Source organism: Pseudorasbora parva, chromosome 13 (genome assembly GCF_024679245.1).
Source record: "Pseudorasbora parva isolate DD20220531a chromosome 13, ASM2467924v1, whole genome shotgun sequence".
NCBI lineage: Eukaryota > Metazoa > Chordata > Actinopteri > Cypriniformes > Gobionidae > Pseudorasbora > Pseudorasbora parva.
This window is the reverse complement of record NC_090184.1, coordinates 1,176,364-1,203,097: the sequence shown is the minus strand read 5'-3', so window position 1 is coordinate 1,203,097 and position 26,734 is coordinate 1,176,364. Positions and strand designations below refer to the sequence as shown.

The following is a 26,734-nucleotide window of genomic DNA, read 5'->3' as shown; positions in this document are numbered from 1 at the left end:
ACAATGCGTAACGCTCCAGAACGATGAGGACACTTTCTCTACCTGACGACACAAGCTATTTTATTGCAACGCTGCATGTGAGCTCATTGCTGTCAATGAGAAACTTCTGCTAGTATTATATGCTGGAGTAAAATGATTTTCATTATCATTATTGGGTACCCTAGGATTGAGAATGTTTTGGATTTTAAAAGGATGTCATTGGAGGATTTGAGTTCAGTTTGCTGACTTTTGTGAGGTGACCGGTGACGTGAGTAACACTGATGATCTCTTCATCACAGCTCCTGTTAGTGTGTGGGATATATTAGGCAGCAAGTGAACATTTAGTCCTCAGAGTTGATGTGTGTGAAGCAGGAGAAATGGGCAAGCGTAAGGATTTGAGCGAGTTTGGCCAGATTGTGACGGCTAGACGACTGGGTCAGAGCATCTCCAAAACTGCAGCTCTTGTGGGCTGTTCCCGGTCTGCAGTGGTCAGTATCTATCAAAAGTGCTCCAAGGAAGGACCAGTGGAGAACCGGCCACAGGGTCATGGGCGGCCAAGGCTCATTGATGACCGTGGGGAGCGAAGGCTGGCCCGTGGGGTCCGATCAAACAGACGAGCTACTGGAGAAAGAACTGAGAGAGAGAATTTTTGTTTGCTCCAATCTGCAAAAAAAAAAAGAAAAAAAAAAAGAAGCCTATTCTTATTTAGTTCTTATAAAAATCTAAATGGCAGCTGAATATCTGTTGTCCACAGGCGTTCTGGTCGCCCAATGACACAGGGCTGGTGTTCGTGGGCTGGTGGAGCGAGCCCTTCAGACTGGGGCTGAAATACTGCTCCAACAGGAGGTGAGGATCGTCTGCAGAGGGTAAACTGGTGCTCTGTGCTCTCTGCTGACACACCTGCTGTTCCTTCTGCAGGTCGGCTCTGTTCCATGTGGATCTGGCTAGTGGAAAATGTGGTAACGCATCTTGAACCATTCTGTACAGAATGTGTGAGTGTGTGTGTGAGTGTGTGTGTTGAGTGTGTCAGAGTGAGAGTCTCTGTGAGAGTGTGTGTTTGAGTGAGTGTGAGAGTCTGAGTGTGTGTGAATGTGTACATTTCCTCACAATTATAGATTTTTCCTCATGTGTGTGTGTTCTCAGAGCAGTTGTCCTGTAACTCCAGCTCTGTCTGCTCTCCTCGGCTGAGTCCGGATCTCTGCCGCATCGCGTACCTGGAGTCTGGAGTCTTCGGCCCACACCAGCAGTGCAGCCGGCTCTGTGTGGTGTGTGTGCATATGTGTGTGTGTGTGTGTGTGTGTGTGTGTGTGTGTGCCCTTGTTTATATCACATTGTGGGGACCCCATAAGGATAGTAAAACCTGAGATCACATATATTGTGGGGACCAGTCAGTGGTTTTTCAAAAGGCTTATAAATCGCACAGGAGGAGATTTTTTGAGAATGTAAAAATGCGAAATGTTTCCTGTGATGGGTAAGTTTAGGGGCAGTGTGTGTGTGTGTGAGATGGGTAGGCTTAGGGGCAGTGTGTGTTTGTGTGTGTGTGAGATGGGTAGGCTTAGGGGCAGTGTGTGTTTGTGTGTGTGTGAGAGATGGGTAGGTTTAGTGGCAGTGTAGGGGATAGAATTACAGTTTTACGGTATAAAAACCATTACGTCTATGGAGAGTCCCCACAAAGATAGTGAACCAGACGTGTGTGTGTGTGTGTGTTTGTGTTCCCATCCGGGAGAAGTGCCCATATAAGGAGTTCTACCCTTTGTGACATCACACAGGGCCATTCTCTGCAGCACTTTCCGAAATGTGTTGTAATCCTGAAGGAGTGTGTTTGGCACAGAAATACTCCATCACACGTCCATCTCGTGTTTTGAAACGTTGTCCATGTTTATCATGAGAATCGACTAAAATAAGGCAGAATGCATGAAATATCATCAGACCCGCCTGTAAAGTAAAAGAAAGTGTAATGTAAAGTGTTGAGTAATGTGCCTGATGTGCCCTGTGGTGTGTGTGTGTGTGTGTGTGTGTGTGTGTGTGTGTGTGTGTGTGCGTGCGCAGTTTGACTGGTACACCAAGCAGACGAGTGTTGTGGTGGATGTGGTGCAGAGAGCCAGAGAGGGTACGTGCACGGCCGCACATTACTTATAATTTATTTATTGGTTATAGGGCTGCACGATAAATCGCAATAAAACCTCACGAGATTTGGCAAGGGCTGCGGGTAAACGCTGCTCTTTTATACTCCAAGTATATTCTGCAGAACTATGATAGCACACGTCATTCATGGAAATCCATGTGGATATCGCTATAAACATCGTACTATCTGTGAGCTCATTAAACAGATTAAACCGCTTCGATTAAACATGACTGCTGCTTATGGTGGGAAGATGTTTGACGCATGTTGATTTTTCAAATGCACGTTATAAGCAACTCAAACTCGCAGCGTTTACACTGCAAAAAATGCTCTTCTTACTCAGTATTTTTGTCTTGTTTCTAGTCTAAATATCTAAAAATTCTTACATTAAGAAACATTTACTAGACAACTATTGTCTTGTTTTGGGGAAAAATAACTCAAAATGAAGAGAGTTTTTGCTTAAAATAAGATAAATAATCTGCCAATGGGGTGAGAAAAATCATTTTAAGACTACACAGACAAACTGCGCATAAAAGATCATCTCAGCCTTTGCGGTTTCATAATCGCGATAAGCATGATTTCACGTAAAATGCGATTCGTCGCGCAGCCCTAATTGGTTAGTTGGTAAAGAAATTGTATAAAATATTTACAAAAACAAAAACTCAGTTCAGAATACGTGTTATTGAAATGAAGATCTCTGGCCTGTTTAATGTGTGTGTCTGTGTGTGTGTGTGTGTGTGTGTGTGTGTGTGTGTGTGTGTGTGTGTGTGTGTGTGTGTCAGATGGCTTCACCGGGATCTACAGCTCGATGCTTTCGCCCCGCTGCTGGTCATCTGATAGCCAGCGTGTGTTGATCTCCTGCGCTCAGAGAAGCCGTAAGGTACGGTAAATACGGTAATATCTCTCACATTAAAGGGTTAGTTCACCTAAAAATGAAATGTCTGTCATTAACTCCTCTCCCTAATGTCGCTCCACACCCGTAAGACCTCCGTTCATCTTCACACACAGTTTAAGATATTTTATATTTAGTCCGAGAGCGTATGCAAGTGTATGCACACTATACTGTCCATGTCCAGAAAGGGAATAAAAACATCATCACAGTAGTCCATATGAGACATCAGTGGGTTAATTAGAGTCTCTTGAAGCATCCAAAATACATTTGGGTCCAAAAATAACAAAAACTACGACTTTATTCAGCATTGTCTTCTCTTCCGGGTCTGTGTTCAATCCTCAAATAAAGATTCAAACGGTTATGAGTCAGTGAATCGATTCATGATTCGGATCACCAGTGTCTCGTGATTTCAGCAGTTTGACACGAGATACGAATCATGAATCGATTCACTGATTCATAACCGTTTGAATCTTTATTTGAGGATTGAAAAAGTGTACAAACAGTTTAATAAGAAGATATTTTATAAAGACAGTTCATTACGTGTTTACAGACAGCAGCCATCTTGGAAAACCGTCTCGCCGAGTCACGAGCCACGAGCGCTGTGCTAAGAGATGAACTGTGACTGTGAGTCTCATATGCGACGCCTTCTTCCTTTTGGAGTTAGTCAACCATATATTTTAATATACAGATATAATTCATGCATTTCCATGTAATTAGATTTCCACTAGCTTTTAGATGAGATAATTAATTTTACTTTGACATTAAAAACGTCCCAAACCCCCCCAACAACAGGGACGTCACCTGTTTTTCAGAAGCCGGTTTCAGGACTTGAAAATGCATTATTTTGGGATGGGATTATCTGGATCTGAACTGGCTTTGCCTTTATAAATATTTTCTCGATTTCTTGAACAGTTCAATGTGTTCTGTAGCTCCTTTAGTATGGCATCACTGTTTTCGTGTCTAGATGGGAACTTTATATAAGCACATTTGTGTGCCTTACCTACAACTAAAACCCGTATCTTATATTCATTTGAACAGTTCTCTTTGCGTGCGTCTCTCTCCAGCACACGCTGCTAAGTTCTTGTTCGTAGTTTGCTTTTAAATGCCTTCGCATTAGGGCTGTGCGATGATTGAAAAAAATGCGATATGCCATATCTTGTGAAATAATGTGATATGCGATACGATATTGCTATTTGTGTGTAATATCTATTTCAATTATCTTAAAAAAATGATTTAAAAACTGAGAATGATACCATTTATGTTTTTCACATTCTTCCTGGGTAAAGAAAGCACCGCTTCAACTTCTGAAAGTGACCAGCAGCGTTTTAGCAAAAATGTGTGTCATGAATCTGACAATATATTTTTAACATAAACATAAACAAAGAAAAAATGTAATGCAATCTTTAAAGCTCCACTGTGTGATATTCCCCCATCTAGCGGTGTAAAGGTTTATGACCATCCAGTGAATATTAGTTTCTGTTCCTCTCAATTCTGATTTCGTTTAACTCTACAGTGGCTGATTTAGTCCAAGATTAACACGGCAATCCCCCTCTTCACATTCGACACGGTGCCATCGAGTGTTAAACGCGAAAGGCGAAGCTTGAATTTACGGGTATGTCCCTCTTTGGCTACTGTACTTTTAAGATGGAGGAGCAACATGGCGACCGGCATCCGAACCCCTCACCTGTATGTGTTTACAATGGTATATTATAAACGTACCAGAATACTTTATTACTTTAAAGATGTAAAGAAACATTAATGAGCACAAATGTTTTTGAAAGAACTAAGTGTTTTTAGCTAAGAATAAACTAAAAAAGTTACACAGTGTAGCTTTAAATACCAAAAACTCTTTGCTTGACTTGATAATATATAGTTATATCAACATAAAACTGAACATCAAGAACATCCAGATAAACAAAGACTCCTGATCTAGGGGTGGATGATTATTTTAATTTATCTGTGTTATCAAAAATAAGAACTAAAAACAATAGTCTTCACATGAATTAAAAATACACTTAATAAAGCCGTAAAGGTTACTCAGCCGAGAGAACGGGGTGATTTTCTCTTGTTCTTCTGTTGTTTGCTGTATTAGCAGGTTTACTGTCACTTTAAGAGCTAATGCACAGATCCTATCGACACGCATTCGGCTTCTTTCCCCGACTGATATCATTCACTTAAAGAATACCCGACTGAGTTTACATGAATACTCATCAAGACGGCCCTTTTCACATAACTGTGTGTGTATATTCAGAGTGTTGAAGTAGCCGATTAAAATCATTCAGATATTGCGTGCCGTTGCGTTATGCATATTGCGTTATTTCGATAATTTCGATATATTGCACAGCCCTACTCTGCAGCATTATATTAATGAACATCCCGACGCTGTTTAGATGAATATGTCAAAATGTGCTGTATGCACGCTTTTCTCTCAATGACAAAAACACAACAAATATGACCGTGATGGGAAAAAAATAGTAAGAAAGCGTCTGATTTGATCAATGTGATTCAGCTCTCCATCTACGTTTATTTATACCCCTTTATACAGGGAGTGCAGAATTATTAGGCAAGTTGTATTTTTGAGGATTAATTTTATTATTGAAAAAACTCATTAATATCAAAGCTGAATATTTTTGGAAGTTTTAGTTTTTAGTTTGAGCTATTTTAGGGGGATATCTGTGTGTGCAGGTGACTATTACTGTGCAGAATTATTAGGCAACTTAACAAAAAACAAATTTATACCCATTTCAATTATTTATTTTTACCAGTGAAACCAATATAACATCTCAACATTCACAAATATACATTTCTGACATTCAAAAACCAAACAAAAACAAATCAGTGACCAATATAGCCACCTTTCTTTGCAAGGGCACTCAAAAGCCTGCCATCCATGGATTCTGTCAGTGTTTGGATCTGTTCACCATCAACATTGCGTGCAGCAGCAACCACAGCCTCCCAGACACTGTTCAGAGAGGTGGACTGTTCTCCCTCCTTGTAAATCGCACATTTGATGATGGACCACAGGTTCTCAATGGGGTTCAGATCAGGTGAACAAGGAGGCCATATCATTAGATTTTCTTCTTTTATACCCTTTCTTGCCAGCCACGCTGTGGAGTACTTGGACGCATGTGATGGAGCATTGTCCTGCATGAAAATCATGTTTTTCTTGAAGGATGCAGACTTCTTCCTGTACCACTGCTTGAAGAAGGTGTCTTCCAGAAACTGGCAGTAGGACTGGGAGTTGAGCTTGACTCCATCCTCAACCCGAAAAGGCCCCACAAGCTCATCTTTGATGATACCAGCCCAAACCAGTACTCCACCTCCACCTTGCTGGCGTCTGAGTCGGACTGGAGCTCTCTGCCCTTTACCAATCCAGCCACGGGCCCATCCATCTGGCCCATCAAGACTCACTCTCATTTCATCAGTCCATAAAACCTTAGAAAAATCAGTCTTGAGATATTTCTTGGCCCAGTCTTGACGTTTCAGCTTGTGTGTCTTGTTCAGTGGTGGTGGACTTTCTGCCTCTCTTACCTTGGCCATGTCTCTGAGTATTGCACACCTTGTGCTTTTGGGCACTCCAGTGATGTTGCAGCTCTGAAATATGGCCAAACTGGTGGCAAGTGGCATCTTGGCAGCTGCACGCTTGACTTTTCTCAGTTCACGGGCAGTTATTTTGCGCCTTGGTTTTTCCACACGCTTCTTGCAACCCTGTTGACTATTTTGAATGAAACGCTTGATTGTTCGATGATCACGCTTCAGAAGCTTGGCTATTTTAAGACTGCTGCATCCCTCTGCAATATATCTCACTATTTTTGACTTTTCTGAGCCTGTCAAGTCCTTCTTTTGACCTATTTTGCCAAAGGAAATGAAGTTGCCTAATAATTATGCACACCTGATACAGGGTGTTGATGTCATTAGACCACACACCATAAATATGAAATTAAATAGGCTATGTTTCTTTAACCCTCTGGCCGAGACGGCGCCGGCGCGTTCTGGTGGATTTTTTTTTCCATGTCAGCGGAAACAACTCGTAATACTCCATCATTTTTGGCCATGCAGATAAATGCAAGATATCAGTTATAAACTATAAACGGTCTACTTTTATTTGTGTACACTCAAAATAACAACAAAACTGTGTGCTTTTGTAAAATAAACTAAACAGGGTGCGCTTTCAGCTGTTCTTCTTTCTGAAACGCGTCTGGAAAATGAACTGAAACTCAGCAAATACTCGTCACACAAACATGAAAGAAAGCTTGAAATGTCTACTTTTTAATAAAACGGTTCATATTTTAAAACACATATTCTTTTGCAATGTACTCTGTATGAATCTAAAGAGATTCAGAGTTTCTTCTGGTTAATGTGATCACACTCACAAGCTCTGATTTATACGAAATAGTCGCCAGTAAGCGGTAGAGCGTGAATGACGTGTGATTGCGAATCTCAAACCAGTGAGCATCGCAATTATCCTGCGGAGTCACTTCATCGCTTGCATTTCATAACTGATGAACTTCACTGCAAAAAATGCTTTTCTTACTCAGTATTTTTGTCTTGTTTCTAGTCCAAACATGCTTACACAGTTATCGAACTGAACTGAATCAACAATAACTCGTCAATGACTTTACAGCAGAGCTGAACTCTGTTTCCATCACTAAACAGGGTGAACGGCTTTCCTGTAGCTCAACCAGTAGAGCGTGGCGCTAGCCACGCCAAGGTCATGGGTTCGATTCCCAGGGAGAGCAAGAATTGACAATAATGTAAAATGTGTACCTTGAATGCAATGCAAGTCGCTTTGGATAAAAGCGTCTGCCAAATATATAAATATATCACTGATTTTGTCATTGTTAAGCTTCTTTGTGTAAAGTATAAGTAAAGGTGTGTTGTGTTTGCATATTCCAGGATCTGCTGGTTGTGGATACTTCGAGTCGTGAGGTGACGTCTCTGACCTCTGGTATGTATAGCTCTTGTCATGGTCTTGCGTAACACATGCCTTCTCATATGACACTAGTGTGATCTCTCTGTAGAGTCACAGGAAGGAAGCTGGAGTTTGCTGAATATTCACAGAGATCTGATGGTGGTCAGCTGCTCTTCTCCAAACCGCCCTCCTGACCTGGTATTCACACACACATTATACACACATTCCCCAAAACCAGTTTAGGGTCCACCGCTGATTCTAAAGATTGGATCGTTAATGTCAATCGTAGTGTTTATAGTATGCATACATTACCTGTATATATGATATGCATCAGTGTGTGATGTCACGTGAAATATCCTGATGTATAACATCTATGATTTTTCTTGACATCTCAATAATTTCAGCTGTGCACTGCAAAAAATGCTCTTCTTACTCAGTATTTTTGTCTTGTTTCTAGTCCAAACATCTAAACATTCTTAAAACAAGAAGTATTTACTAGACAAGCAAAAGTAATTGTCTTGTTTTGGGGAAAAAATAACTCAAAATGAAGAGAGTTTTTGCTTAAAATAAGATAAATAATCTGCCAATGCAAATTATTTTTCTCACCCCATTGGCAGATTATTATAAAGTATTTCCTCTTTTTTCATTGGATGTTGTTGTATTTAGTAGTAGATTTGTTGTTTTGCCTGACAAAGACATTTTGGTCGAAACATTGCAAGTTAATACGTGTGTTTGGGAGCTGAACATCAGTGTGTCGTTTTTGTTGTACTGGAGTTAAAGGTAAAATGAGGAACAGATAAATAAATAAAGCAAAGAGTGCATCCAGCCACGAGGACGTCTTGTCAGCATTGCTGTTTGGTTGACATTTAATGGTTAAATGGATCTCAGAGAGTTTTATCCCTCATATATTTGGCACCATTGTCAGTTATTGTACTAATGTTTGGTCTGTTCTGCAGCGCGTGGGCTTCCTGCCAGCGAAGGGCTCTGAGAAACAGGTGTCGTGGGTCACTCTGGAGGACACTCAGGCTCAGGAGGACATCAGCTGGCAGACCTTAAACTTCAGGCCTGAGCAGGACAACAGCCAATACCGTAAGAGCTGAGACTGAGAGATGAGCTGAGACTGAGAGATGAGCTGAGACTGAGAGATGAGCTGAGACTGAGAGATGAGCTGAGACTGAGAGATGAGCTGAGACTGAGAGATGAGCTGAGACTGAGAGATGAGCTGAGACTGAGAGATGAGCTGAGACTGAGAGATGAGCTGAGACTGAGAGATGAGCTGAGACTGAGAGATGAGCTGAGACTGAGAGATGAGCTGAGACTGAGCGATGAGCTGAGACTGAGAGATGAGCTGAGACTGAGCGATGAGCTGAGACTGAGAGATTAGCTGAGACTGAGCGATGAGCTGAGACTGAGCGATGAGCTGAGACTGAGCGATGAGCTGAGACTGAGCGATGAGCTGAGACTGAGCGATGAGCTGAGACTGAGAGATGAGCTGAGACTGAGAGATGAGCTGAGACTGAGAGATGAGCTGAGACTGAGAGATGAGCTGAGACTGAGAGATGAGCTGACACTGAGAGATGAGCTGACACTGAGAGATGAGCTGACACTGAGCGATGAGCTGACACTGAGCGATGAGCTGAGACTGAGCGATGAGCTGAGACTGAGCGATGAGCTGAGACTGAGAGATGAGCTGAGACTGAGCGATGAGCTGAGACTGAGCGATGAGCTGAGACTGAGAGATGAGCTGAGACTGAGCGATGAGCTGAGACTGAGCGATGAGCTGAGACTGAGCGATGAGCTGAGACTGAGCGATGAGCTGAGACTGAGAGATGAGCTGAGACTGAGCGATGAGCTGAGACTGAGCGATGAGCTGAGACTGAGCGATGAGCTGAGACTGAGAGATGAGCTGAGACTGAGAGATGAGCTGAGACTGAGCGATGAGCTGAGACTGAGAGATGAGCTGAGACTGAGAGATGAGCTGAGACTGAGAGATGAGCTGAGACTGAGCGATGAGCTGAGACTGAGCGATGAGCTGAGACTGAGAGATGAGCTGAGACTGAGAGATGAGCTGAGACTGAGAGATGAGCTGAGACTGAGAGATGAGCTGAGACTGAGCGATGAGCTGAGACTGAGCGATGAGCTGAGACTGAGCGATGAGCTGAGACTGAGCGATGAGCTGAGACTGAGCGATGAGCTGAGACTGAGCGATGAGCTGAGACTGAGCGATGAGCTGAGACTGAGCGATGAGCTGAGACTGAGCGATGAGCTGAGACTGAGCGATGAGCTGAGACTGAGCGATGAGCTGAGACTGAGCGATGAGCTGAGACTGAGCGATGAGCTGAGACTGAGCGATGAGCTGAGACTGAGAGATGAGCTGAGACTGAGAGATGAGCTGAGACTGAGAGATGAGCTGAGACTGAGCGATGAGCTGAGACTGAGCGATGAGCTGAGACTGAGCGATGAGCTGAGACTGAGCGATGAGCTGAGACTGAGCGATGAGCTGAGACTGAGCGATGAGCTGAGACTGAGCGATGAGCTGAGACTGAGCGATGAGCTGAGACTGAGCGATGAGCTGAGACTGAGCGATGAGCTGAGACTGAGCGATGAGCTGAGACTGAGCGATGAGCTGAGACTGAGCGATGAGCTGAGACTGAGAGATGAGCTGAGACTGAGAGATGAGCTGAGAGATGAGCTGACACTGAGAGATGAGCTGACACTGAGAGATGAGCTGAGACTGAGCGATGAGCTGAGACTGAGAGATGAGCTGAGAGATGAGCTGACACTGAGAGATGAGCTGACACTGAGAGATGAGCTGACACTGAGAGATGAGCTGACACTGAGAGATGAGCTGAGACTGAGCGATGAGCTGAGACTGAGCGATGAGCTGAGACTGAGCGATGAGCTGACACTGAGAGATGAGCTGACACTGAGAGATGAGCTGACACTGAGAGATGAGCTGACACTGAGCGATGAGCTGAGACTGAGAGATGAGCTGAGACTGAGAGATGAGCTGAGACTGAGAGATGAGCTGAGACTGAGAGATGAGCTGAGACTGAGAGATGAGCTGACACTGAGAGATGAGCTGACACTGAGAGATGAGCTGACACTGAGAGATGAGCTGACACTGAGAGATGAGCTGACACTGAGCGATGAGCTGAGACTGAGAGATGAGCTGAGACTGAGCGATGAGCTGACACTGAGAGATGAGCTGACACTGAGAGATGAGCTGACACTGAGAGATGAGCTGAGACTGAGCGATGAGCTGAGACTGAGAGATGAGCTGAGACTGAGAGATGAGCTGAGACTGAGAGATGAGCTGACACTGAGAGATGAGCTGACACTGAGAGATGAGCTGACACTGAGAGATGAGCTGACACTGAGCGATGAGCTGACACTGAGAGATGAGCTGACACTGAGAGATGAGCTGACACTGAGAGATGAGCTGAGACTGAGAGATGAGCTGACACTGAGAGATGAGCTGACACTGAGAGATGAGCTGAGACTGAGAGATGAGCTGACACTGAGAGATGAGCTGAGACTGAGAGATGAGCTGAGAGATGAGCTGACACTGAGAGATGAGCTGAGACTGAGAGATGAGCTGAGACTGAGAGATGAGCTGACACTGAGAGATGAGCTGACACTGAGAGATGAGCTGACACTGAGAGATGAGCTGAGACTGAGCGATGAGCTGAGACTGAGAGATGAGCTGACACTGAGAGATGAGCTGAGACTGAGCGATGAGCTGACACTGAGAGATGAGCTGACACTGAGAGATGAGATGAGCTGAGACTTAGGCCAGTTAGCACAATTGAGAGTGTGGTATTATTACACACACACACACACGCGCGCGCGCACGTTCAGTCTGTCCTCATTGTAGCAAGTTCGATATAGTAAGGAAGGAAGAGGACACAGGGGTCTGCTGGACTGTTGATGCGTATCTTTATTTTCTCTTTCTCAATGTCAAGAACACACTTCTTCGTGTGTTCTCAGTCAAACTCATAAGCAACAATAACTTCCGGTTCGCGGCACTTCCGGCTTCCGGGTAAACTCAGTCTCTGTGTTCTCGCACCAACAGTCCGACTCTCTCCCTGGTCTCTGGTTCCGCTGGTGTTTTATCCCGTCTCCGCGCTCATTACTAGAACAAGAGACAGGTGTTATTAATCTGCGTCCAACCCACTCACTTACCGCTCGTCCCGCGGCCCTCTCTCCTGCTGCAGACCTCGCTGAACCACGCCCCCCTTGCCACATACCCCCACCGCCCGACTCAGGCCGGGGAGCCGTCCGGCCTGCAGCCCCCCCCCCCCCATTTCTGGAGAGGAAATCGGCCACAGCCATCTGAGCACCCGGCCTGTGGACCACCTTGAACTTAAACGGCTGAAGAGCCAGATACCAACGGGTGATCCGCGCGTTGGTATCCTTCATGCGGTGGAGCCATTGGAGAGGAGCGTGGTCCGAACAGAGAGTGAACTCCCGCCCCAGGAGGTAATAGCGGAGAGTGAGAACGGCCCATCTGATGGCCAAACACTCCTTTTCTATGGTGCTGTACTTAGCTTCCCTCTTGTACCCCTTTTCCACCAGAATGAACCGGGTGCTAGTTCGGAGCCAGTGATAGTGTCAGTTCTAAGTTGGTTCGACTTGAGAGCCTTCTAAGAACCGTTTTCTTTTCCACATGCTAAGAGCCACAACAGAGCCAGGTCTTACGTCATACCAGAGTCCTGCACGGGTCCATCCCAGACCCATTAATATTTGCCCGTTACCCGAACCCTGCCCGCAATAAATCACACACGCTAAAATCATTTCAATTAAAATGCTTTATTTTTTTTAATATTGCACTTCTCTCAACATCAACAGCATCATGAATGGGCTAAAGAAACAGGCTAAAGTGCCTTTATAGACTCGTTGTCAACAATTTTATATACTTCTCACCAACTTTACTTTTACTTCATCCATTGCTAATCCTGCAACGCTCGCTCCATCTGGGCTACGAGTGGCATCAACAAAAGTCACAGTGGTGGTGACGTGATGGATCAAATGGCAAATAGTTGTTGCGTGTATGTGTAATGGTAAATTGGACATAGAAATTGTAATACAGTATGTTTGGGGGGGAAGAAGGACGACCGGATCGTTTTGATCGTTTTTCGAGAACCGGCGAACATTTAAAAGACTTAACCAAACAAAGCGAAAGTAACGCGGCCCCTCACGGACATCTGCCACGCACACACATAATAAAACAAACACAACTCAACGTAAAATCCAGGTCTAGTGATCTCTCGTCCTTATATGCCGCCGAGCTCCCTCGTGACTCGTGAGAGGATTTGAGACCGGTGTGGCTCACAGGTGACACTCATTCGCCATCACGCCCCGGTCTCGCTCGCTCCTCCGCCTTGCCACAGCACAGAAAAATATTGCACATATTTTTCATCCGCGCTTCTACCCGCTCGCACGGAATTAATTATCCGCCCACACCCCGCCCGTGTATTTTATAATTTATGTCACAATCCACCTGTTTTAGCCACTTTTATGCCCGCGGGTACCCGACCCGTTGCAGGACTCTACTGCTAGCGAGGCAGCGGGAAACACACACACACACAATTTCCAGGCGTGTTCTATCTAATGCATTGACGCTGCGCAGACCAACCCACATATGATATCCAAATACTGCGCGAGCGATTCAAAAGCATAAGGGGTCGTTGGCGCTCGCTCTACTTTGATGTCATACGCAATCAGTCTGCACAGCGCGCGCCGATGCATCTCGAACAAGCCTTCCCTCAGTGGCCCATGGCTTTATGATCCTACATCAGCATTAAAACGCCGCAAATCCAACGCATTTGTGCAGCTCTCCATGATTTGTATAGACGGAGATTACAATCCAGCAGCTGTTAGCTTGATTAGCTGCTATTGAAAAAATGGCGGTCACAGGTTTGTGTTCATCTTGTTGATCACGGTAACGCCGCCCCCAGCCGGTGACGCAAGCGGTTCTTACTTCTAGCCCAGCAATGTTTTGGTGTTACTTAAGAACCACTTTTCCTGGCTCGGAGCTGGTGCTTTGGCTGTGGAAACACAAAGAACCGATTTGAAACTAGGCTCTGGCTCCGATTTAGCACCAGCACTGCCTTGGTGGAAAAGGGGTATTGGAGAGCTTACGGCTAATGTACAGCACCGGCCGCTCTCCCCCCTCCACCTCCTGGGCCAGGACTGCGCCCAGCCCCCTGTCCGACGCGTCAGTCTGCAACAAGAAAGGGAGAGAAAAGTCAGGGGAGTGTAAGAGCGGCCCGCCACATAGAGCAGCCTTTACTTGGGTAAAAGCCTGTTGACACGGCTCCGTCCACTGGACCGTATCTGGTAGCCCCTTTCTAGTAAGATCAGTCAAAGGGCTGGTGAGGTCCGAATAATTTGGTATAAACCGTCTATAATATCCCGCCAGCCCCAAGAACTGTCTTACCTCCTTTTTGGTCTTGGGCCTCGGACAGGTTGCAATTGCGGCAGTCTTATCAATTTGGGGACGCACCTGCCCATGACCCAAGTGGAAGCCCAGATACCTTACTTCCACCCGCCCAATCGCACACTTCTTCGGATTGGCCGTGAGCCCCGCTCTCCTCAGCGACCTCAGGACCGCCCTCACATGCTGCATATGCCGCTGCCAATCGTGACTATAAATCACTATGTCATCCAGGTACGCAGCAGCATATGCAGCATGGGGACGCAAAATCCTATCCATGAGTCGCTGGAAGGTTGCGGGCGCCCCGAACAAGCCGAAAGGAAGCGTGACAAATTGGTGTAATCCAAACGGCGTGGTGAAAGCTGTTTTTTCTTTGGACAATGGAGACAAGGGGATCTGCCAATAGCCCTTTGTTAAGTCCAGTGTCGAATAAAATCGAGCCGTACCTAACCGATCAAGCAACTCGTCAACCCGCGGCATTGGATACGCGTCGAACTTCGACACAGCGTTCACCTTGCGGTAGTCCACACAGAACCTGACCGAGCCGTCTGTTTTGAGGACCAAAACTATCGGGCTCGCCCAGTCACTGTTGGACTCCTCGATTACTCCCATGTCGAGCATTGCGCCTAATTCGTCCTGAACTACTTTTTTCTTGTGCTCAGGCAAGCGATACGGCCGGCTGCGAACTACCACGCCCGGCTCGGTCTCGATATGGTGCTGAATCAAGTCGGTACGTCCCGGTAGGGGCGAGAACACGTCAGCGAATTCCGCCTGCAATTTCGATAAGTCAGCGAGTTGTAACGGTGAGAGGTGATCTCCCCCAGGGGCCAACGCGACTGATTGTGCTTTAATGCTCGCCTCTGGCCCGAGATCATCCTCTCCCCCGATCACCGTTGCCAACAACACCGATTCCACCTCATTCCATTTTTTTAGCAGATTGAGGTGGTATATTTGACGTGCCCCGTTCCTATCGGATCGTATCACTTCATAATCGAGCTCTCCTATCTGCCGTGCGACCTCAAACGGCCCCTGCCACTTTGACATTAATTTTGAGCTCGACGTTGGGAGTAGAACGAGCACTTTCTCTCCCGGTGTGAATTTGCGTAGTTTAGTACCCCTGTTATATGACCGGCTCTGGCGGTCCTGGGCTTGCAACAAATTCTCCCTAGATAGCCGCCCCAATGTGTGGAGTTTTGTTCGCAAGTCCATGACGTACTGAATTTCGTTTTTGGCCAACGAAGGCCCCTCCTCCCAAGTTTCTCGTAGGACGTCCAGCACCCCCCGTGGCTGTCGACCGTAGAGAAGCTCGAAGGGGGAAAACCCTGTGGAGGCTTGCGGGACCTCGCGCACAGCAAATAAGAGGGGTTCTAACCACCGATCCCAATTTTTGGCGTCTTCCTGTAGGAATTTACGGATCATGGATTTAAGAGTGCGATTAAATCGTTCGACCAAGCCGTCCGTTTGTGGGTGATAGACGCTGGTTCGAATGGATTTAATGCCCAATAATCCGTACAATTCGCTTAACGTGCGTGACATAAACGCCGTGCCTTGATCAGTGAGGATTTCTTTCGGAATCCCCACCCGGGAGATTAAACGAAACAGTGCGTCCGCAACACTCTTCGCCGAGATGTTGCGGAGAGCCACTGCTTCCGGATATCGTGTTGCGTAGTCCACGATAACTAGCGCAAAACGATGTCCGCGTGCGGATCGCTCTAATGGCCCGATGAGGTCCATCGCAATTCTCTCGAAGGGGACCTGCATTAATGGTAGGGGGCGCAATGGCGCTTTTGGGGCGGCCAGTGGGTTCACCAACTGACATTCAGGACAAGACGCGCACCACCTGCGCACATTGTCATGAATGCCTGGCCAAAAAAATCGGGTCATTAAACGATTCAGCGTGGCCGCCTGTCCCAGGTGGCCCGCCATCGGGTTAGAGTGAGCCGCCTGGAAAAGCATTTCCCAGCGGCTCTTTGGTACTAACAACTGGGTTGTATCTAGCTTTGTCTGAGTGTCTTGGGTCACTCGATACAACCGATCCTTAATTATGGCAAAATAAGGATACGTGACGGGCAATGCGGGTTGGAGGGACTGACCGTCGATAGTGCGGACCTGTTGGAAAGCATGTTTTAGAGTCTCATCTTGGGACTGCTCCAGAGGGAAGTCATCGCGGTCCGAGAGAATCAGTCTCTCAACCCCGCTCGGTTCCCCTGAAGCTGTTCCCAAGGGTCCCGTATCAGTCTCGCCAACCTGCACTCGCACCGCCCCGTTCCTAGCCTTTTTTCCCCAAGCGGCATCCGCGCATAACGACCCCAATAACGCCGAAAAGGCGGGCCAATTCGTCCCCAGAATTAGCGGATGCCGGAGGTGGGGACTAACCGCCACCTCAACACTATGCTTTTTCCCCCTAAACTGTATCGTGACTGGGACAACCGGATATTCCACCACATCCCCGTGCACACACCGCACCTTAACCATGCGGCTTGTATCCAATGCCCCAGGCTGCATCAGGCTTTGATGGATCGAGGTTTGGTTACATCCTGAATCCACCAAGGCCTGATATGTACCCCCCTTGATACTTACAGGAATTTGGTACTCTCCTGCTTGATTGGGGGTGGTCCGCTGGACGTCCGGGATCCGGATCATTGTCCCGATGTCCATCCTCGGACATCGGTCCACAAAATGATCCGGATCACCGCACCGCCAGCAGGCCAGCCCAGGCTTACCCGCCACCCCTGCGGCGGGGAGTGGGTTGGAGGATGAGCGCGGAAAGGGGGCGGAACCAGAGCCATTGTCACCACCAGCCCCCAGTGGCCCCGCCCCCCTGGGCGGGACCCGCGAACTCCCAGACGGTCCAAGGCCCATCCCACCCCGGCCTCTGGGGGGGACGCGAGGAGGGCCTGGAGGGCGGGACCTGGGGAGAGGGACAGGTCGAGAGAGAAAGAGAGAGGGGGGAGAGAGAGAGAGAGAAGTTAGTGGGGGTTCGCCGACCCCCGGGCACGCCACCAGGTGGTCCTCCGCCAGGTGGATGGCCGTCTCCAGCGACGTGGGCCGGTGGCACTGGACCCACTCGGCGGTCTTCCGGGGAAGCCGAGTGATGAACTGCTCCAGCACCACCAGATCGACAACATGGTCCCCGTCGCTGCCGCCGGCCAGCAGCCATCTGCGGCACTCGTCCCGGAGCTGTTGGGCCAATGCGAAGGGTCGACCGGCCTCACCCCACTCCAGGGAGCGGAAACGCTGGCGGTGTTGTTCTGGGGTCCGGCCGACCCGCTGAAGTATGGCCCGCTTCAGGTCGTCGTAGTCCAGGAGGTTCGCCACCGGTAGATGTTGCGCGGCCGCCTGGGCTTCGCCGGATAGAAGGGGGATGAGGCGCACCGGCCACTGTGCCCGGGGCCACCCGCAGGCCTCCGCGGCTTTTTGGAACAGATCTACGAAGGCCTCGGGGTCATCTTCCGGCCCCATCTTCTGGAGGGGCACGTGCACCGGTGCGCTGGCCCGCCCAGCGGCCTCGGCGCGAACCTCCCGGTCCATCCAGCTCCGGAACCGCTCGCGGTCCTCTTGCTGGCCTTGGACGATGGCCTCGAAGCGGCGCTCCTGTTCGGTCCGAAGGTCCAGCAATGCCTTATGGTGTTCCTGGTGGAGGACCGCGAGGGAGTTGATGATCTCCGCAAATGGCGCGGCGGAGGGCGTTGTCATGGCGGCGGCTCTGTCCTGCTTCCTTCCCGGGTTTCGGCACCAGTGTAGCAAGTTCGATATAGTAAGGAAGGAAGAGGACACAGGGGTCTGCTGGACTGTTGATGCGTATCTTTATTTTCTCTTTCTCAATGTCAAGAACACACTTCTTCGTGTGTTCTCAGTCAAACTCTTAAGCAACAATAACTTCCGGTTCGCGGCACTTCCGGCTTCCGGGTAAACTCAGTCTCTGTGTTCTCGCACCAACAGTCCGACTCTCTCTCCCTGGTCTCTGGTTCCGCTGGTGTTTTATCCCGTCTCCGCGCTCATTACTAGAACAAGAGACAGGTGTTATTAATCTGCGTCCAACCCACTCACTTACCGCTCGTCCCGCGGCCCTCTCTCCCGCTGCAGACCTCGCTGAACCACGCCCCCCTTGCCACACTCATGTAATCAGTGAATCCGCTCATGGCTGGCTTTTAAAGGGAAAGGGAGATGAGGCTCTGATTGGTTAATTGTGCCCTAAGAGCAGCTGTGCCGTGAGCTCAGATCAGGGTAATAGGGCTGTGTGTGTTCACATGTTGCTCTGTATCTGTGTGTCATTTCATTGGGAACATATCAACTCTGTTCTCTGTTCTTCCTCAGCTGGTTTGGACTTTGATGCCGTTCTGCTGAAGCCGAAGGAAACGCCGGAGGGAAGCAAACTGCCTCTCATCGTCATGCCACATGGTCTGCTCTGTAGTGACCGTTATATGTTTTAATGTAAAGATGAACTAAGACATGCTTCATGCTTTGCTGATTTGCTCTCAGGCGGCCCTCATTCGGTGCTGGTGACGGAGTGGGTTTTGTCCACAGCAGTTCTGTGTAAGATGGGCTTCGGCGTCCTGCTGGGTGAGGAGCGGTCATAAACACACACACACACACACACACACACACACACACACACACACACACACACACACACACACACTTGGCTTTCCATGAAAACAGTTGCACTAATGAACTCTCGTCTCTGATGACGAGGGCGGGACCATCGGTCATTCACATGAGATCCACCAATAGCAAACCACCACCATCCAATCACACTCAATCAATCTCCCACAGACACAATCAAGCCCCGCCTACATTTGTTCTTGTTTGAGAAGCGATTCACTCACATATACACTGCAAAAAATGCTCTTCTTACTCAGTCATTTTGTCTTGTTTCTAGTCTAAATATAAAAACATTCTTAAAGGTGCACTATGGAGCTTTCCGTCCACTGGAGGGCGCCTATTCAAAACAAATCATAGTTTGATGGCGCAATGTGTGAGCGCAGCATCTTGGGAGATGTGGTCTTCTCATCACAGCCGGTGGAAAATAGGACTCGGGCAGAAATCACGTTCATGCATGCGGTTATTAACGTTACTGTAGTCTAAAGCAGAGCAGGACCGAGTGTTGTGGACCTGAGCACGGCCGCTGGAGCGATTGTTAAACAAATACCCGCCTCGCAAATACCGGGACTTTTATTATGACGGGACGGGAGACAGTCGCCGGGCGCCTGCACTGATCCGCTCTTCCGGTTATGATTTTGAGGTAATGGAGCTCTGTTTATCATATTAGATACATTTAAGTGTGTTCAAAACGATGTTATGACGTTACTCCGTGCGTTCACTTGTTCACACTGCTAAGAGTAAAGCGCTCCTGCCAAATAAAAGCCGAAACCGAGGGTAGCGCAGATATGACGCCATTGACAGGCGACCCCCTCAAACGCTATGCTGACACGTCCCGGTCCTCAGTTAAAATAGCAATTTTCTCACAATTTACAAATAGTTGGAAACTTCTGGGATATTGTAGGTACTCAACTGAACAAAATATATAACACTGGCCTAGTGGTTTTTGGATATTTTACTGCAAAAATACTACATAGTGCACCTTTAAATCAAGATGCATTTACTAGACTAGGGGTGCAACGGATCACGATCCACGGTTCGGAACGCACGTGACCCGCGGATTTATTGCGCTTTTTTTTTTTTTTTTTGCGGATTCATCTTAATTGTTTAGCGATCGCAGAGTAAAGGACCGTTTCATTTGCCGATATTGCTTTTTAAGTAATTTTGTTCCTTTAAACTCGCCGAGTTTCAGTGAAACTACACACAGCAGTCGTTCACGTGAAGGCAATCAGTCAACATTGGCTAGCGGAGGGGCAGAAGAACCTGAAAAGCCTCCCGCATCATTCACATCGCATGTATGAGAGCATTTTGGATTCCCTGTGAAATGATGACGGAAGGAGGGCGGTGGACAGAACTGTAACAGTAGGTAACGTTATGTGGCAGCATGAGAGTCGTATGTAAGTGGCATTACATCGGGCATGGCTATCCGAAGCGACACCTGCTGATGCTCGTTTCTCACACAGCGTAGTCTGTTTGCGGTGCATATTTTTTCCATACTGTTATCAGATTACAGTTTTCACACTGCACGCAGTGTCGGTCCGTCAGTGCGAAGTGCTGCGATCGTTTCTGCACCGAGTCTGATTTGCTGTTCTTAACGCGCTGAATTAAAGGCACAGCGCGCTGTCTGTAGCCTATTAAAACAAACATGTATTGATGTGAAAATCTAGTAATTTCTTAAAAAGCTTGTTGTGGGCTAGTTGTGGGCTCGTCTTGGGCTCGTCTTGGGCTAGTTGTGGGCTAGTTGTGGGCTTGTCTTGGGCTAGTTGTGGGCTAGTTGTGGGCTTGTTTTCGGGCTAGTTGTGGGCTAGTTTTGGGCTAGTCGTGGGCTTGTTTTGGGCTTGTTGTGGGCTAGTTGTGGGCTAGTTGTGGGCTCGTCTTGGGCTAGTTTTGGGCTAGTTGTGGGCTTGTTTTGGGCTACTTGTGGGCTAGTTGTGGGCTCGTTTTGGGCTAGTTGTGGGCTCGTTTTGGGCTCGTTTTGGGCTAGTTGTGGGCTAGTTGTGGGCTAGTTGTGGGCTCATTTTGGGCTAGTTGTGGGCTTGTTTTGGGCTAGTTGTGGGCTGGTTGTGGGCTCGTTTTGGGCTAGTTGTGGGCTCGTTTTGGGCTAGTTGTGGGCTCGTTTTGGGCTAGTTGTGGGCTAGTTGTGGGCTCGTTTTGGGCTAGTTGTGGGCTTGTTTTGGGCTAGTTGTGGGCTCGTTTTGGGCTAGTTGTGGGCTCGTTTTGGGCTAGTTGTGGGCTTGTTTTGGGCTAGTTGTGGGCTTGTTTTGGGTTCGTTTTGGGCTAGTTGTGGGCTTGTTTTGGGTTCGTTTTGGGCTAGTTGTGGGCTTGTTTTGGGCTAGTTGTGGGCTTGTTTTGGGTTCGTTTTGGGCTAGTTGTGGGCTTGTTTTGGGCTAGTTGTGGGCTTGTTTTGGGTTCGTTTTGGGCTAGTTGTGGGCTTGTTTTGGGTTCGTTGTGGGCTCGTTGTGGGCTTGTTTTGGGCTAGTTGTGGGCTCGTTTTGGGCTCGTTTTGCGCTTGTTTTGGGCTAGTTGTGGGCTTGTTTTGGGTTCGTTTTGGGCTAGTTGTGGGCTTGTTTTGGGCTAGTTGTGGGCTAGTTGTGGGCTCATTTTGGGCTCGTTATGGGCTCGTTTTGGGCTAGTTGTGGGCTAGTTGTGGGCTCGTTTTGGGCTAGTTGTGGGCTCGTTTTGGGCTAGTTGTGGGCTCGTTTTGAGCTCATTGTGGGCTCGTTGTGGGCTCGTTTTGGGCTTGTTTTGGGCTTGTTTTGGGCTCATTATGGGCTCGTTGTGGGCTAGTTGTGGGCTTATTTTGGGCTAGTTGTGGGCTTGTTTTGGGCTAGTTGTGGGCTTGTTTTGGGCTAGTTGTGGGCTCGTTTTGGGCTAGTTGTGGGCTTGTTTTGGGCTAGTTGTGGGCTTGTTTTGGGCTAGTTGTGGGCTTGTTTTGGGCTAGTTGTGGGCTAGATGTGGGCTAGTTGTGGGCTTGTTTTGGGCTTGTTTTGGGCTAGTTGTGGGCTTGTTTTGGGCTAGTTGTGGGCTTGTTTTGGGCTAGTTGTGGGCTAGTTGTGGGCTCGTTTTGGGCTCGTTGTGGGCTCGTTGTGGGCTCGTTTTGGGCTAGTTGTGGGCTTGTTTTGGGCTAGTTGTGGGCTAGATGTGGGCTAGTTGTGGGCTTGTTTTGGGCTTGTTTTGGGCTAGTTGTGGGCTTGTTTTGGGCTAGTTGTGGGCTTGTTTTGGGCTAGTTGTGGGCTCGTTTTGGGCTCGTTTTGGGCTAGTTGTGGGCTTGTTTTGGGCTAGTTGTGGGCTAGTTGTGGGCTTGTTTTGGGCTAGTTTTGGGCTAGTTTTGGGTTTGTTTTGGACTCGTTTTGGGCTTGTTTTGGGCTAGTTTTGTTTTAAAAACCTGGCAACTCTGCTGTACGCGCATTCACAAATTCAAGGCAGAATTTAAAAACTGTTCATATAAATCACTGCACATGCAATGTATTTGCTTGTTTTCACTTCAAGAATGACCTCAATGCGAGTTATCGCAGGTACATATCAACATGCTATAATATTTGCAAGGCATAGTTGTGGGCTAGTTTTGGGCTAGTCGTGGGCTTGTTTTGGGCTTGTTGTGGGCTAGTTGTGGGCTCGTTTTGGGCTAGTTGTGGGCTCGTCTTGGGCTAGTTTTGGGCTAGTTGTGGGCTTGTTTTGGGCTAGTTGTGGGCTAGTTGTGGGCTAGTTGTGGGCTCGTTTTGGGCTAGTTGTGGGCTCGTTTTGGGCTCGTTTTGGGCTAGTTGTGGGCTAGTTGTGGGCTCGTTTTGGGCTAGTTGTGGGCTTGTTGTGGGCTGGTTGTGGGCTCGTTTTGGGCTAGTTGTGGGCTCGTTTTGGGCTAGTTGTGGGCTCGTTTTGGGCTCGTTTTGGGCTAGTTGTGGGCTAGTTGTGGGCTCGTTTTGGGCTAGTTGTGGGCTCGTTTTGGGCTAGTTGTGGGCTAGTTGTGGGCTCGTTTTGGGCTAGTTGTGGGCTTGTTTTGGGCTAGTTGTGGGCTTGTTTTGGGTTCGTTTTGGGCTAGTTGTGGGCTTGTTTTGGGTTCGTTTTGGGCTAGTTGTGGGCTTGTTTTGGGTTCGTTTTGGGCTTGTTTTGGGCTAGTTGTGGGCTTGTTTTGGGTTCGTTTTGGGCTAGTTGTGGGCTTGTTTTGGGTTCGTTGTGGGCTCGTTGTGGGCTTGTTTTGGGCTAGTTGTGGGCTCGTTTTGGGCTCGTTTTGCGCTTGTTTTGGGCTAGTTGTGGGCTTGTTTTGGGCTCATTATGGGCTCGTTTTGGGCTAGTTGTGGGCTTGTTTTGGGCTAGTTGTGGGCTAGTTGTGGGCTCGTTTTGGGCTAGTTGTGGGCTCGTTTTGGGCTAGTTGTGGGCTTGTTGTGGGCTGGTTGTGGGCTCGTTTTGGGCTAGTTGTGGGCTCGTTTTGGGCTAGTTGTGGGCTCGTTTTGGGCTCGTTTTGGGCTAGTTGTGGGCTAGTTGTGGGCTCGTTTTGGGCTAGTTGTGGGCTCGTTTTGGGCTAGTTGTGGGCTAGTTGTGGGCTCGTTTTGGGCTAGTTGTGGGCTTGTTTTGGGCTAGTTGTGGGCTTGTTTTGGGTTCGTTTTGGGCTAGTTGTGGGCTTGTTTTGGGTTCGTTTTGGGCTAGTTGTGGGCTTGTTTTGGGTTCGTTTTGGGCTTGTTTTGGGCTAGTTGTGGGCTTGTTTTGGGTTCGTTTTGGGCTAGTTGTGGGCTTGTTTTGGGTTCGTTGTGGGCTCGTTGTGGGCTTGTTTTGGGCTAGTTGTGGGCTCGTTTTGGGCTCGTTTTGCGCTTGTTTTGGGCTAGTTGTGGGCTTGTTTTGGGCTCATTATGGGCTCGTTTTGGGCTAGTTGTGGGCTTGTTTTGGGCTAGTTGTGGGCTAGTTGTGGGCTCGTTTTGGGCTCGTTATGGGCTCGTTTTGGGCTAGTTGTGGGCTAGTTGTGGGCTAGTTGTGGGCTCGTTTTGGGCTAGTTGTGGGCTTGTTTTGGGCTAGTTGTGGGCTAGATGTGGGCTAGATGTGGGCTAGTTGTGGGCTTGTTTTGGGCTTGTTTTGGTCTAGTTGTGGGCTTGTTTTGGGCTAGTTGTGGGCTTGTTTTGGGCTAGTTGTGGGCTCGTTTTGGGCTCGTTGTGGGCTCGTTGTGGGCTCGTTTTGGGCTTGTTTTGGGCTAGTTGTGGGCTTGTTTTGGGCTAGTTGTGGGCTTGTTTTGGGCTAGTTGTGGGCTTGTTTTGGGCTAGTTGTGGGCTTGTTTTGGGCTAGTTGTGGGCTCGTTTTGGGCTCGTTGTGGGCTCGTTTTGGGCTAGTTGTGGGCTTGTTTTGGGCTAGTTGTGGGCTTGTTTTGGGCTAGTTTTGGGCTAGTTTTGGGTTTGTTTTGGACTCGTTTTGGGCTAGTTGTGGGCTTGTTTTGGGCTAGTTGTGGGCTTGTTTTGGGCTAGTTTTGGGTTTGTTTTGGACTCGTTTTGGGCTTGTTTTGGGCTAGTTTTGTTTTAAAAACCTGGCAACTCTGCTGTACGCGCATTCACAAATTCAAGGCAGAATTTAAAAACTGTTCATATAAATCACTGCACATGCAATGTATTTGCTTGTTTTCACTTCAAGAATGACCTTAATGCGAGTTATCGCAGGTACATATCAACATGCTATCATATTGGCAAGGCATAGTTGTGGGCTAGTTTTGGGCTAGTCGTGGGCTTGTTTTGGGCTTGTTGTGGGCTAGTTGTGGGCTCGTTTTGGGCTAGTTGTGGGCTCGTCTTGGGCTAGTTTTGGGCTAGTTGTGGGCTTGTTTTGGGCTAGTTGTGGGCTAGTTGTGGGCTAGTTGTGGGCTCGTTTTGGGCTAGTTGTGGGCTAGTTGTGGGCTCGTTTTGGGCTCGTTTTGGGCTCGTTTTGGGCTAGTTGTGGGCTAGTTGTGGGCTAGTTGTGGGCTCGTTTTGGGCTAGTTGTGGGCTTGTTGTGGGCTGGTTGTGGGCTAGTTGTGGGCTCGTTTTGGGCTAGTTGTGGGCTCGTTTTGGGCTCGTTTTGGGCTAGTTGTGGGCTCGTTGTGGGCTAGTTGTGGGCTCGTTGTGGGCTTGTTTTGGGCTTGTTGTGGGCTGGTTGTGGGCTAGTTGTGGGCTCGTTTTGGGCTAGTTGTGGGCTCGTTTTGGGCTCGTTTTGGGCTAGTTGTGGGCTAGTTGTGGGCTCGTTTTGGGCTAGTTGTGGGCTCGTTTTGGGCTAGTTGTGGGCTAGTTGTGGGCTCGTTTTGGGCTAGTTGTGGGCTTGTTTTGGGCTAGTTGTGGGCTTGTTTTGGGTTCGTTTTGGGCTAGTTGTGGGCTTGTTTTGGGTTCGTTTTGGGCTAGTTGTGGGCTTGTTTTGGGTTCGTTTTGGGCTTGTTTTGGGCTAGTTGTGGGCTTGTTTTGGGTTCGTTTTGGGCTAGTTGTGGGCTTGTTTTGGGTTCGTTTTGGGCTAGTTGTGGGCTTGTTTTGGGTTCGTTTTGGGCTAGTTGTGGGCTTGTTTTGGGCTAGTTGTGGGCTTGTTTTGGGTTCGTTTTGGGCTAGTTGTGGGCTTGTTTTGGGTTCGTTGTGGGCTCGTTGTGGGCTTGTTTTGGGCTAGTTGTGGGCTCGTTTTGGGCTCGCTTTGGGCTCGTTTTGGGCTAGTTGTGGGCTTGTTTTGGGTTCGTTTTGGGCTAGTTGTGGGCTAGTTGTGGGCTTGTTTTGGGCTAGTTGTGGGCTTGTTTTGGGCTAGTTGTGGGCTTGTTTTGGGCTAGTTTTGGGCTAGTTGTGGGCTCGTTTTGGGCTCGTTGTGGGCTCGTTTTGGGCTAGTTGTGGGCTTGTTTTGGGCTAGTTGTGGGCTTGTTTTGGGCTAGTTGTGGGCTAGATGTGGGCTAGTTGTGGGCTTGTTTTGGGCTAGTTGTGGGCTTGTTTTGGGCTAGTTGTGGGCTTGTTTTGGGCTAGTTTTGGGCTAGTTGTGGGCTCGTTTTGGGCTCGTTGTGGGCTCGTTTTGGGCTAGTTGTGGGCTTGTTTTGGGCTAGTTGTGGGCTTGTTTTGGGCTAGATGTGGGCTAGTTTTGGGCTTGTTTTGGGCTAGTTGTGGGCTTGTTTTGGGCTAGTTGTGGGCTTGTTTTGGGCTAGTTGTGGGCTAGTTGTGGGCTCGTTTTGGGCTCGTTGTGGGCTCGTTTTGGGCTAGTTGTGGGCTTGTTTTGGGCTAGTTGTGGGCTAGTTGTGGGCTAGTTGTGGGCTAGTTGTGGGCTAGTTTTGGGCTAGTTTTGGGTTTGTTTTGGACTCGTTTTGGGCTTGTTTTGGGCTAGTTTTGTTTTAAAAACCTGGCAACTCTGCTGCACGCGCATTCACAAATTCAAGGCAGAATTTAAAAACTGTTCATATAAATCACTGTACATGCAATGTATTTGCTTGTTTTCACTTCAAGAATGACCTCAATGCGAGTTATCGCAGGTACATATCAACATGCTATCATATTGGCAAGGCATATCGGCACATTTTTTTCATATCGGCCGATGCCGATTTTATATATTTTATGTGTTTTTCCTGTCGTAGTGAATTACAGAGGCTCACTTGGGTTTGGTCAGGATAACATCTACTCCTTACCAGGAAACATCGGCACACAGGACGTAAGAGACGTGCAGGTAAACACTAGCGCTCACTGAGCTCCTGGTCCCACGATCATAACCAAATATATGACATGTTCGCAAGTTAGTACATTTATTTTGGTTGTTGGATTTTCAGAAGTTCTGAAGTTTGTAGGCCCTGCTGGAATAATGCAGCATGTGAGTTGTGACTATACTTCAGTC

General features: G+C 48.0%; 1 protein-coding gene across 1 annotated transcript in view; it reads left to right on the top strand.

Moving 5' to 3' along the window:
• The window catches only part of LOC137038382 (acylamino-acid-releasing enzyme-like), a 47,218-nt gene that overhangs the window by 10,092 nt on the left and 10,392 nt on the right, over positions 1-26,734 (top strand). The window contains exons 9-19 of the mRNA XM_067412886.1: positions 734-825; positions 898-938; positions 1,123-1,244; positions 2,029-2,089; positions 2,884-2,981; positions 7,890-7,941; positions 8,015-8,103; positions 8,862-8,994; positions 18,662-18,745; positions 18,827-18,907; positions 26,481-26,569. Coding sequence (XP_067268987.1) covers positions 734-825; positions 898-938; positions 1,123-1,244; positions 2,029-2,089; positions 2,884-2,981; positions 7,890-7,941; positions 8,015-8,103; positions 8,862-8,994; positions 18,662-18,745; positions 18,827-18,907; positions 26,481-26,569 — 942 coding nt within the window. The remainder of the gene's footprint in view (positions 1-733; positions 826-897; positions 939-1,122; positions 1,245-2,028; positions 2,090-2,883; positions 2,982-7,889; positions 7,942-8,014; positions 8,104-8,861; positions 8,995-18,661; positions 18,746-18,826; positions 18,908-26,480; positions 26,570-26,734) is intronic.